Raw genomic sequence first — 9,997 nt, forward strand, 5'->3', positions numbered from 1 at the left:
TGCGACTAGGAAACCGCTCCCGACGACAATGCAACAGGTACATGAAGAAGAAACCAGTTCCTCTGGGTACCTCACTAACAGTGTATCTGGTAAAACTTTACGTAGCATAAGTCCAGAGCAGCCCACTAGTAGATTAAAAACGTCGCCACCTCTCGCTCTCCCTCCTCCTGATTGCTTGCCAGGATTTGATGGTACTATAGGATCAGATGGCAATTGGTATAGTTGGACTGATGTTATACATTATCCGAAACCAATGGTGACTGTATTACCATATGTCTATATCGATGGGTTTGATCCGAACGAGATGTGATCTACTCTCTCTCTCTCTTTCTTTCTCTCCTCTTTTTTCCACCTGTTTGTCCATATTTATTCTTATAATCGTTTTCACTGTTATTGATCGTATTATTATTATTATTATTGTTATTATTGTTGTTGTTATTATTATTAAAAAGACTAATAAACACAATGAAACCAGTATATAGTTAAACTATTAATTGGAAAATCATAATAAATTATTTTATTATTGTCAATAAATTTCAATTATTTCGGGTGGCATTATTATAATAATATAGCAGCTAGCAGCTACACTATTAATTTGTCACACTACACTATGCTCTCCTTTGAAAATAATGACTGCACTTCAGCAAAAACCTTCAAAAAGAAAAATAACATAAAAATTATTTTTCTCTGATATTATAAAATATAATTATGCTAACTTCTTCTGGGCCAGGGATGGAAGATATTTTTCTTACAAAGCCCTTTTCATCGTAATAATTGACAATGTCCATAGTGTCTGAAATATATGTCTTATATCTGCAGAAAGGAATGTAAAGCAATTATTGTTAATAATAATAAATCATTAAACCTTTTCTTGAAGGACTCAATATTGTCATCTACTCTTCCACTTTCCTGTCCTCTTTTGAGAGCTCTCTCCATACAAGTCTATGAGGAAAGAAAGAATAATTATTAGAATTACAGAATTCAAATAATTTTAATTCCACTTTTGTCAGCCTCAAAATTTGACTCTTTTTTTTAAATTGCTCATAACTCGAAAATTATTTGTTGGAATTGGCTCAAACTCTCTACTTAGCATAAGGACATCAATATGTATCAGAAAATTTTGGAGCCATTTTTTGGAAAAACCATGGGCTATAGCCTTGGGTATTTTTTTTTAATTTGACCCATTTTTAAATTGCTCATAACTCAAAAATTATTCGTCAGAATCAGCTCAAACTTTCTATATAGCATAAGAACATCAATATGTATCAGAAAATTAAATAAAAATTTGGGGTGATTTCGGAGCCATTTTTTGGAAAAACTATGGGCTATAGCCTTGGGTATTTTTTCAAAATTTGACCCGTTTTTAAATTGCTCATAACTCAAAAATTATTTGTCAGAATCAGCTCAAACTTTCTACATAGCATAAAGACATCAATATGTATCAGAGAATGTAATAAAAATTAGCAGCTCTTGTGGAGAGAATTTTTGAAAAAAGGACATAAATTCACTATAGGATCATAACTTCAGAATCACAGATGTACGTGTACTGTACATCAGCCATGCATTATACTAAATAATAAAAACTAGGTTCTCTTATCTCTAGCTCTTACTGTTTCTGGACAATCAAAGAATAAGACGAATCTAAAATCCACCCGATCATTCATCTCACACTCCCATCCAGTGAGGTTGTCCCTGTTCCTGGGAAACCCATCAATCAGGAACTTATTATTACCAGCTGAAGACTCCATAGCCTGAAAGAGAAACAACATCGATTATAAATGTGAAATCATAAACTAAGATTACAAGCTTATATATTATAAACTTATGTTTATTATTATAGTAAGATTATACACTTATAGTATAGAATAAGACTGTTAGATTATGAATAAAAATTTGACTGTAATTGACAAAAGGTCCCCCTTGTGGTGAATAATTTAATTTTTTTATAACCAAAAAAAATCTAACTTCCTTTGCTCCATTAATACAGACATTTTTTAACAAGATACAAAAAGCTACTATGTAACTTCTACAAACAATGCTTCTCCAAGAAAACACACACAAGTTGATATTTTTTCATTATAAATGATGAGTTTAATAATCTGCCAAAACAGTACCTTTTGTCAATTATATATATATATATATATATAGCCACAGATAATGATGTCATTATGACCAAAAAATGGAAACTAAAAATAGAACTTACATGTACACGTACATGTAACGTGATCATTATTACTACTAATGATTGCATGCTATTACTGATTGTTCTAAAATGATAATTAACCATGTGCTACACGTGCTACGGAAATAGTTTCAAAATGACTTCACTTGAAGAGTTTCTGTTGACGCACACACAAACACGCCTTAAAGCATTCCTCAATATCATTGCACACATATCACAGTTCACCTTCTTGTTCTCATACCTTTTTAAGGAGGTCGATTGTTATGGCTACAGGGACTATCTTTCCTTCCTTCATGCAGCTCGTGATGAGCTGTCCCACTTCAGAATCACTAGCTCGAGCCTCTCTTAGCAGCTCGCCGGCTGAAAGGTGAACGAAACCATATTTCTGATTATCAAAAAAAGAGAAAAATAAAATAATCATTAATAATCGTTACATGTACATTTGCTCGTAAAAAATTTTCTTATTCATCAATAAATAATTGTAATACTAGACAAATAGCAATTATAATAAAGCAATAAAAATATTTTCATTTATGTATATATATATCTACAATTTTCATGAAATTAATTAACACCTTATGTGGCCAATATTACACTTTATGAGGTCTCACCTCTACTATCTTGCTGCACTGCGTTCCCTTCCCTGCCCCAGGGCCACCTAGAACGAATATAACGAGAGGCTTCGCCAGTTTTGTAGCTCTGAAGAAAACTGCACGTCTTAGCACAGGCAGAAAGACCATTAACAGTATTAATTGATGATGGGTGGTGTCAATTAATAGTATTAATGAGCCACGCCTTTATTTTCCAGCCACGCCCGAGTAACGCGAGTAGCCTCTCCCACATGCACCGCACCTGAAAACTACTAAGAGAGAGCAGTCATAGGTGTCTAACTCAGTAACTAGGTGGAACGAGGAAGAATGGGAGCCTGTCTCGGTAAATCCAGCACTTCTCATTCGAACTCAAGGCCCGGCAGACATCCTAGTAAAAAGGAAAAGCCCTCTCCGCTCACTCTCACCCGAGACGAGTCGACCCAAGAGGGTACGGATTTTCAACCCAGACAGAGAAAGAGCCAAGACCAGGTCGTCCCGCACTCGGTTCTCCTCTCCCTGACATCAGTCCAACTCTACAACGACCCGTCTCCTCCTGAATGTCCCTACTGTGGCAAACCCGGCAATGATAAAGCCGACATGATGATCTGTAAGAGCGAGACTATTCCTTACGACATGTTTGAACTCCTAATGGAGAGGGGCTGGTGGCGAACTGGTAATATAATCTTTCGTCCGCAGCAAGAGAATATCTGCTGTCCGTCTTTTGCGATACGTAGTCCGGTAAGTGAGTACAAACTAACGAAGAATCATCGTAGGGTTCTGAACCGTTGGAAGGATTTCTTGATAAATGGGGACCCAAGATGGGAGAATAGGATGAAAACTAGCAGTGCTGCTACAAAGACAGAGATTGGCCTCAATTCATTGGAAGAGCCTAATCACTCCACTTCCAATTCTATTAATCGCGTAATGCCCACTGGTGATGGGCTTCATCCCAATGATAGTACTACTCATCTTCAGGCTCATGCAAGTGAAGGTGCTTGTAAAAAGAATAAAATTGCAAAGAAAGTTCGGCCCGGAGTGGGGCCTGATCCAAATAAACCGCCTTGCATTAAAGCCAAGGAAAGGAGGAGGAAGAAGAAGGAAGGGGAAGGAAACCCTGTTAATAATAATGATGATAGTTCTAATAAAAACAGAGGAGCTGCTAGTCACAATAACCTCCCATTACTAGAAATAATGAAAGCTCATGAGGAGGAAATAAGTTGTGGGAATCCAAAACATAAACTGGAAATAAGATTAGTGGCAAGTGATGACAAAGAGATGAAAGACTCCTTAGTTGACTTCTTCTCGCTTTACAATCGCTTTCAAGACGGCGTCCATCCTGGCAAATCGAAATTCAAAACTTCTGCAGATCTACATTGGGCGTTCATAAACTCACCACTCCGTCCTTCCGATAGATCAAAGGGAGACAGGCCAATGGGTACGTACCATATGAGATATTACCTTGACGGGGAATTGATCATGCTTAGTGTGATTGATATCTTACCCACTTACCTAGTATCGATATACTTCATTTATGATCCTGATATTCGGTTCCTTCAGCCTGGCATATACACCTGCTTGAGAGAGATAGCTCTTATACAAGAGCTACAGAGGGAGAGCCCAGAGTTGGTCTATTACAATCTTGGTTTCTACAATGATTTTAGTCAAAAGATAAACTACAAGAGACAGTTTAAACCGACTGAGATCCTCTGCCCCATCACTAGTACATACGTGCCCCTAGACACTGCCCTCCCTTTGCTACGAGATGTAAGATACTGTCGCTTGGCTGACAGAGAAGTACCGCAAAAACCAGAAAAAGAAGACCTTGATGTCAACGATGTTGTGGTCCTAGACGTCGTTACTATGCAGGGACAATACTTGAAGGATAATTCGATATTGAGGATGATGTACGGGCCGATAGTCCAGCACTATATGTGGGGGGCTGGTAGAGATATAATGACAAGAATGCTCATATCTCGTTAGGAGTTTATTGTTATAATTTGAAAGTTATTTTTGTTCTCTTTGTGGTATGGGTGACATTTTAACGACTTGTTTGTATTTATATAATTTTTTATTGTTTTTTTAATGCTCTTTAAGAAAGTATTACTATAACACAAACATAGTTTTATTCCTAATAAAACTTTTTATTAAATAGATGATGTTTTTCCAGTAAAATTTAGTTTTATAACTTTTAATAACCAGTTCATTGTTTGTGAACGGAGAGACTACGTAATCTAATCTTACTCAGGTCCGTATACTACCCTGCAATGGCTCAAGTGCAGGTTCAGAATGTTACAGTTTTGGACAATCCAACAAAGTTTACTAATCCTTTTCAGTTCGAGATAACTTTTGAGTGTCAAGAAAACCTTGAGAAAGGTGAGAATACTTATTAACATGTACATTCTAACGAGCAGAAACACTTGTAAATTTAATCTTTTCAAAATCCACTCTTCCTCTTTTATTCTTCCTGCTAGATTTGGAGTGGAAGATAATATATGTTGGTTCAGCTTCTTCAGAATCATATGATCAAGTACTGGATACTGTATTAGTTGGGCCAGTCCCTGTTGGCACTCACAAGTTTGTGTTCCAAGTAAGCTAGCAGTACTAGTGTAGGATAAAGGGGGAGGGTCATGACTTAATTGTAACTACCTTGGGGTGGGTATTAATTGCGGCACTTAATTTTAGCGTTTTTAGCGAGTGTACTTCAAATCGCTAATTCAACCACTCGCTAATAATAGTTATTATGTACTTGTGTAAACAAGTACACAAGAGAGGCAAGATCTGTAACAAGATAACAGTAAATAAGGTGTTCCTGTTAAGTGTTCTGCTCTTAAATGTATAGATTGGGCTTCTTGAGTAGTGTTATGCTATTGAATGGGGGTTTTACCATTGATTTTCTTCCTATTTTCGCTAATATTACATTTCGCTAAATCAGGGTCCCCTTGAAAACGCTAAAATTTAACAGCGCAATTAATACCCACCCTAAGGTATATTGTAGAACACTGTAATGTATTATGGGATTTATCTTCAATCAAACGCCCTTTTTTGAGTCCCAAGATGAAAATAAAATAACATAAAAACAGGCAAAGGGTAAAGCATTCGTTCAGTATGCAATTGTGAGAAATATCATTTTCAATAAGGGACAGTCTGTGTGTCACCTACAATCATATAGTCATGATGCTTATAGTCATGTTTGCACTATTGGTCACACCTTTGTTAGTAAAAAATTAATTTCTGCATTATGCCAGAATTCTTTTTGTATATATTATTATTATTATTGAAGGAAATTGCTGAATTGTTAAATTGGGGCAAAGCATTTTAAAAGTTGATGTTGTTACATTTTATACAAAGTTTGAGTTGAATCATAATTAAAGTAATATCATTTTAAAACCAATTTTAAATGATAAAACTCAGTCTGATCAGTCACTCCTGGTATAAACGGTTTAGTTAAAGTGAGAGAGAAAGAAAAATAGTGAGAAGTGAGTAGTACAGTTGATTTCATTGTCTCCCTCTCGATTGTAGGCAGATTCTCCTGATACCAGTAAGATCCCTGCTCATGATGTGGTAGGAGTGACTGTTATTCTATTAACTTGTTCTTATAAGGAGCAAGAGTTCATTCGGGTTGGGTATTATGTTAATAACGAATATACAGACTCTGAACTGATTGAAAACCCACCAGGACAACCACAGTTTGATAAAGTATGTACTGCTTTTTTTGTATTGTATTGCACTCTCATTCATTCATTTATTCACTACTTCACTATTATTGTTGGTTATAATAAAATACTGTATTGTTACTTTTATGCTCATTTTCTTTCTCTAAGGGCTTCATTGCTTTAAGTGTTTTTGCCATTCAAAATAACCTATGAAAACCCTTAACTAATTCACTAGTTTTTTAATGTCCTATCCTATCAATCCTTGATTTATTATTACTTTTTGTTCTCTTCCTTATCCTCCTCTTGTTTTTCCTCCTTTCCCCTCTCTTTCTACCCATTGAAGCTTCAGAGAAACATACTGACCAGTAGTCCTAAACTCATTCACTAGTTTTTTATGTCCTACCCTATCCAATCCTTTATTAATTATTGCTTTTTATTTTCTTCTTCTTGTTTTTCCTCCTTTCCCCTCTCTTTCCTCTGTCTCTTTCTTCCCACTAAAGCTTCAGAGAAACATACTGACCAGTAGTCCTCGGGTCACAAGATTTAAAATAAACTGGGACTAAAGCACTTTTAACTCCTCCACCTCCACCTCCTCTGAACTCTACCATTCTCCCTATCACTGTCATAATACATGTGCATGTGTGTGTGTGTGTGTATGTCTCGTAAATTTTCACTTAAAATGATATTATCGTAATAACTAGCTGAATGTCAACATTGAGGCAGTGAGCATGAGCCATTTATTGACATTTTTGACTAAGATTAAAATAATATTTATTTATTATTTTTTTAATTTTATATTTATTTTTTTTTAATTTTTTTTTAGTTTAATTTTGTATTATTTATTATTAAAAAATTTTTTTTAATTTTCTTATTTTATTTATATGTTTTTATTATTTTTAATTTTTTTTATTTTTCATTAAATTTTTTTCAATTTAAATTTTTTTGGTTCTAAAATTTTCAAAATTTTTGCTTTTTTAATTTTTTAAAATTGCTTTTAATTTTTTCAATTTAATTTTTTTTATTTTAAAATGTATCAATTTTTTTTTTTTTTACTTTTTTATTTTTATTTTTTTATCTTTAATCTTTCAATAATTTTTTTATTTTATTATAATTTTTGCTTGAATTTTATTATTTTAAATTTTTCTTATTTTTATCAATTTTATCTTTATTCTTTAATTTTTTAGTTTTTGAAATTTTATTTATTTTTAATTTAAAAAATTTTTAAATTAATCTTTCCTCAACAAAGAAAAACAGCATTCATATTTATTTTTTCAATTTTTAATTTTTAAAATTTTTATTTTACTTTTTAAATATTTTATTTTTATTGGTTTATTTTTTGTATTTTTATTTTTTTCAATTCTTTTTAATTTTAAAGATATTACTTTTAATTTTTAAAAAATTTTATTTTTTATAATTTTTTAATATTTATTTTTTAATATTAATTTTTAAATTTTTAATCTTTTAAATTTTTGGTAAAATTTTTTTGATTTTTATTTATTTTTCAAAAATTTTTTTAAATTTTTATTATTTTATTAATATTTTTTTACTTAATTTTTAAATTTTTTTATTTTTTGAATATTTTTTGTTTAATTTCTAAATTTTTATTTTATTATTAATATTTTTTACTAATTTTTTTAGTTCTCACTTTATTCCTTATTCTAATTTTTTAATTCTTATTTTATTATTTCTTTACTTAAATTTTTTTTAATTCTTACTTTATTTTTTCTATCTTAATTTTTTTATTTTTGCTATTTATTTTCTGAATTTTCTTAAATTTGTGTTAATTTTTTAAAATTAGCCAATTGCATTGCAGCATTGCCACAATAGATGGGGACTGCAATTATTATGCTTCAATGGACAAGCACTTATTGCTAGAGTGGGTCAGGTTACAATAATTGATATCATTTATAATACAGGTTCACAATAACATTATCTAACATTATCTAAACAAGTCTTTGTACTGCGAATGGTCCCAACTCTCTTCACTCTCGTCCAAATAGTCTTCATCGGAATAAAATTTCGGCTTATCTTCTAGCATCTTCTTTTTCTTTTTTGCCTAAAAATAAAATTAAAATTAATTTTAATGGTCATAACTTGAAAAATTTAAATTATAATCGGCTCAAAAATTCTACAAAGTATGAGAACATCAATATGCATCAGAAAATACAATAAAAATTGGGGGTAACTTTGGAGCCTTTTGTCAGAAAGAACATGTGCTATAGTACAGGAGATTTGGAGTTTTTAAAATGGCCATAACTTGAAAAATTTAAGTCAGAATCAGCTCAAACTTTTTACATAGCATAAGTACATCAATACGCATCAAAAAATGTAATAAAAATTGGGGGTGATTTTTGAGCCATTTTTTGGAAAAAAGCATGGGCTATAGTACAGGGAATTTTTCAGAATTTGGTCTATTTTTAAAATGGCCATAACTTAGAAAATTTAAGTCGGAATCAGCTCAAACTTTCAACATAGCATAAGGACATCAATATGTATCAAAAAATGTAATAAAAATTTGGGGTGATTTTTGAGCCATTTTTTGGAAAAAACTATGGGCTATAGTACAGGGTATTTTTCAGAAATTGGCCTATTTTTTTTAATGACTATAACTTGAGAAATTTAAGTCAGAATCAGCTCAAACTTTCAACATAGTATATGGACATCAATATGTATCAGAAAATGCAATAAAATTTTGGGGTCATTTTGGAGCAATTTTTTCGAAAAAACCATGGGCTATAGCCTTGGGTATTTTTCAAAAATTGGCCTAATTCTTTGAATGGCCATAACTCAAAAAATTTAAGTCGGTATCAGCTCAAAATTTCTATACAACATAAGTACATCAATATGCATCAGAAAATGTAATAAAAATTGAAAGTGATTTCGGAGCCGATTTTTCAAAAAAACCATGGGCTATAGTACAGGGAAATTTTCAGAAATTTGGAGTTTTTAAAAAATGGTCATAACTTACAAAATTTAAGTTGGAATCAGCTCAAACTTTCTACACAACATAAGTACATCAATATGCATTTTAAAATGTAATAAAAATTTGGGGTGATTTTTGAGCCGATTTTCTGGAATAAAGCAAAGCATGGAATAAAATGGAATCAGCTCGAACAGCATAAAAACATCAATATGCATTAGAAAATATTGAGAAGGCATATCTCCCCTCCCTCTCTCTCCCTCTCTTACCGCTATCTCTTCTTCTGAGAGTTTACTAAGATCAAGAGGTAGTGTTATGATCTTGTAAGGGTACATGGTACGTATGGTATATGTTGATCCATCAGGATTCACTAGTAAGCACTCGTAGAGTTTAGGATGAATGTTCTTCTTATTCATTATTGGAAGGAACTTACCATTAGGAGCAACACTACCCAACCTGTAATCAAAAAGACAAAGATCACATAAAAAAGATGGGATTCTAAACCCTAATTAAAATCCTATGACTAATGCAATAACTAAAAAAAGTATGGGAGTCTTTTGGGTATCACCTTCTTCTTTAGATTCAAATTACATGTACATATGACCTAACCCAACCCTTAAAATTTTTGAGGGCTATAAGTAAAATCAAGAGT

At 32.3% G+C, this 9,997-nt stretch overlaps 5 protein-coding genes across 7 annotated transcripts in view; 3 read left to right on the top strand and 2 right to left on the bottom strand.

The window, feature by feature from the left end:
* The window catches only part of LOC105314017 (proline-rich protein 36-like), a 2,807-nt gene extending 2,252 nt beyond the window's left edge, over positions 1 to 555 (top strand). Inside the window, exon 4 of one of the 2 annotated variants that reach the window (XM_020000906.1) lies at positions 10 to 555. In XM_020000906.1, the coding sequence (XP_019856465.1) occupies positions 10 to 310 (301 nt within the window). In that variant the 3' untranslated portion in view covers positions 311 to 555. The other variant, XM_020000907.1, reaches the window with a different exon arrangement.
* LOC100640424 (UMP-CMP kinase-like) lies at positions 478 to 2,956 on the bottom strand. Its single transcript, XM_003389145.3, has 6 exons — positions 2,794 to 2,956; positions 2,424 to 2,567; positions 1,611 to 1,751; positions 866 to 942; positions 717 to 813; positions 478 to 651 (listed from the first exon to the last, which is right to left on the bottom strand). The coding sequence occupies exons 1-6, from the start codon at positions 2,920 to 2,922 to the stop codon at positions 604 to 606; spliced, it is 636 nt and encodes a 211-aa protein (XP_003389193.1). The 5' UTR covers positions 2,923 to 2,956; the 3' UTR covers positions 478 to 603.
* A 66-nt stretch (positions 2,957 to 3,022) lies between these two features.
* LOC100640552 (arginyl-tRNA--protein transferase 1-like) lies at positions 3,023 to 4,918 on the top strand. Its single transcript, XM_003389146.2, has one exon. The coding sequence runs from the start codon at positions 3,100 to 3,102 to the stop codon at positions 4,750 to 4,752; it is 1,653 nt and encodes a 550-aa protein (XP_003389194.1). The 5' UTR covers positions 3,023 to 3,099; the 3' UTR covers positions 4,753 to 4,918.
* Positions 4,919 to 4,970: 52 nt separating this feature from the next.
* On the top strand, positions 4,971 to 7,125 carry LOC100639287 (histone chaperone ASF1A-like). Of its 2 annotated transcripts, none has more exons than XM_020000908.1 (4): positions 4,971 to 5,145; positions 5,244 to 5,359; positions 6,292 to 6,468; positions 6,926 to 7,125. In XM_020000908.1, exons 1-4 carry the CDS (start codon positions 5,037 to 5,039, stop codon positions 6,986 to 6,988), a joined length of 465 nt encoding a protein of 154 aa, XP_019856467.1. In that variant the 5' UTR covers positions 4,971 to 5,036; the 3' UTR covers positions 6,989 to 7,125. The 2 variants fall into 2 exon arrangements, with proteins under 2 accessions (XP_019856467.1, XP_011406216.1); XM_011407914.2 differs by lacking the exon at positions 6,926 to 7,125 and adding an exon at positions 6,769 to 6,858.
* A 1,168-nt stretch (positions 7,126 to 8,293) lies between these two features.
* Positions 8,294 to 9,997, bottom strand: part of LOC100639415 (uncharacterized) — a 2,236-nt gene continuing 532 nt past the window's right edge. Inside the window, exons 3-4 of the mRNA XM_003389137.3 lie at positions 9,615 to 9,801; positions 8,294 to 8,481 (exon numbers count right to left, since the gene is read on the bottom strand). Coding sequence (XP_003389185.1) covers positions 8,365 to 8,481; positions 9,615 to 9,801 — 304 coding nt within the window. The 3' untranslated portion in view covers positions 8,294 to 8,364. The remainder of the gene's footprint in view (positions 8,482 to 9,614; positions 9,802 to 9,997) is intronic.

Source organism: Amphimedon queenslandica, unplaced genomic scaffold (assembly GCF_000090795.2).
Source record: "Amphimedon queenslandica unplaced genomic scaffold, v1.1 AMPQUscaffold_13138, whole genome shotgun sequence".
In the NCBI taxonomy this organism is placed as follows: Eukaryota; Metazoa; Porifera; class Demospongiae; order Haplosclerida; family Niphatidae; genus Amphimedon; species Amphimedon queenslandica.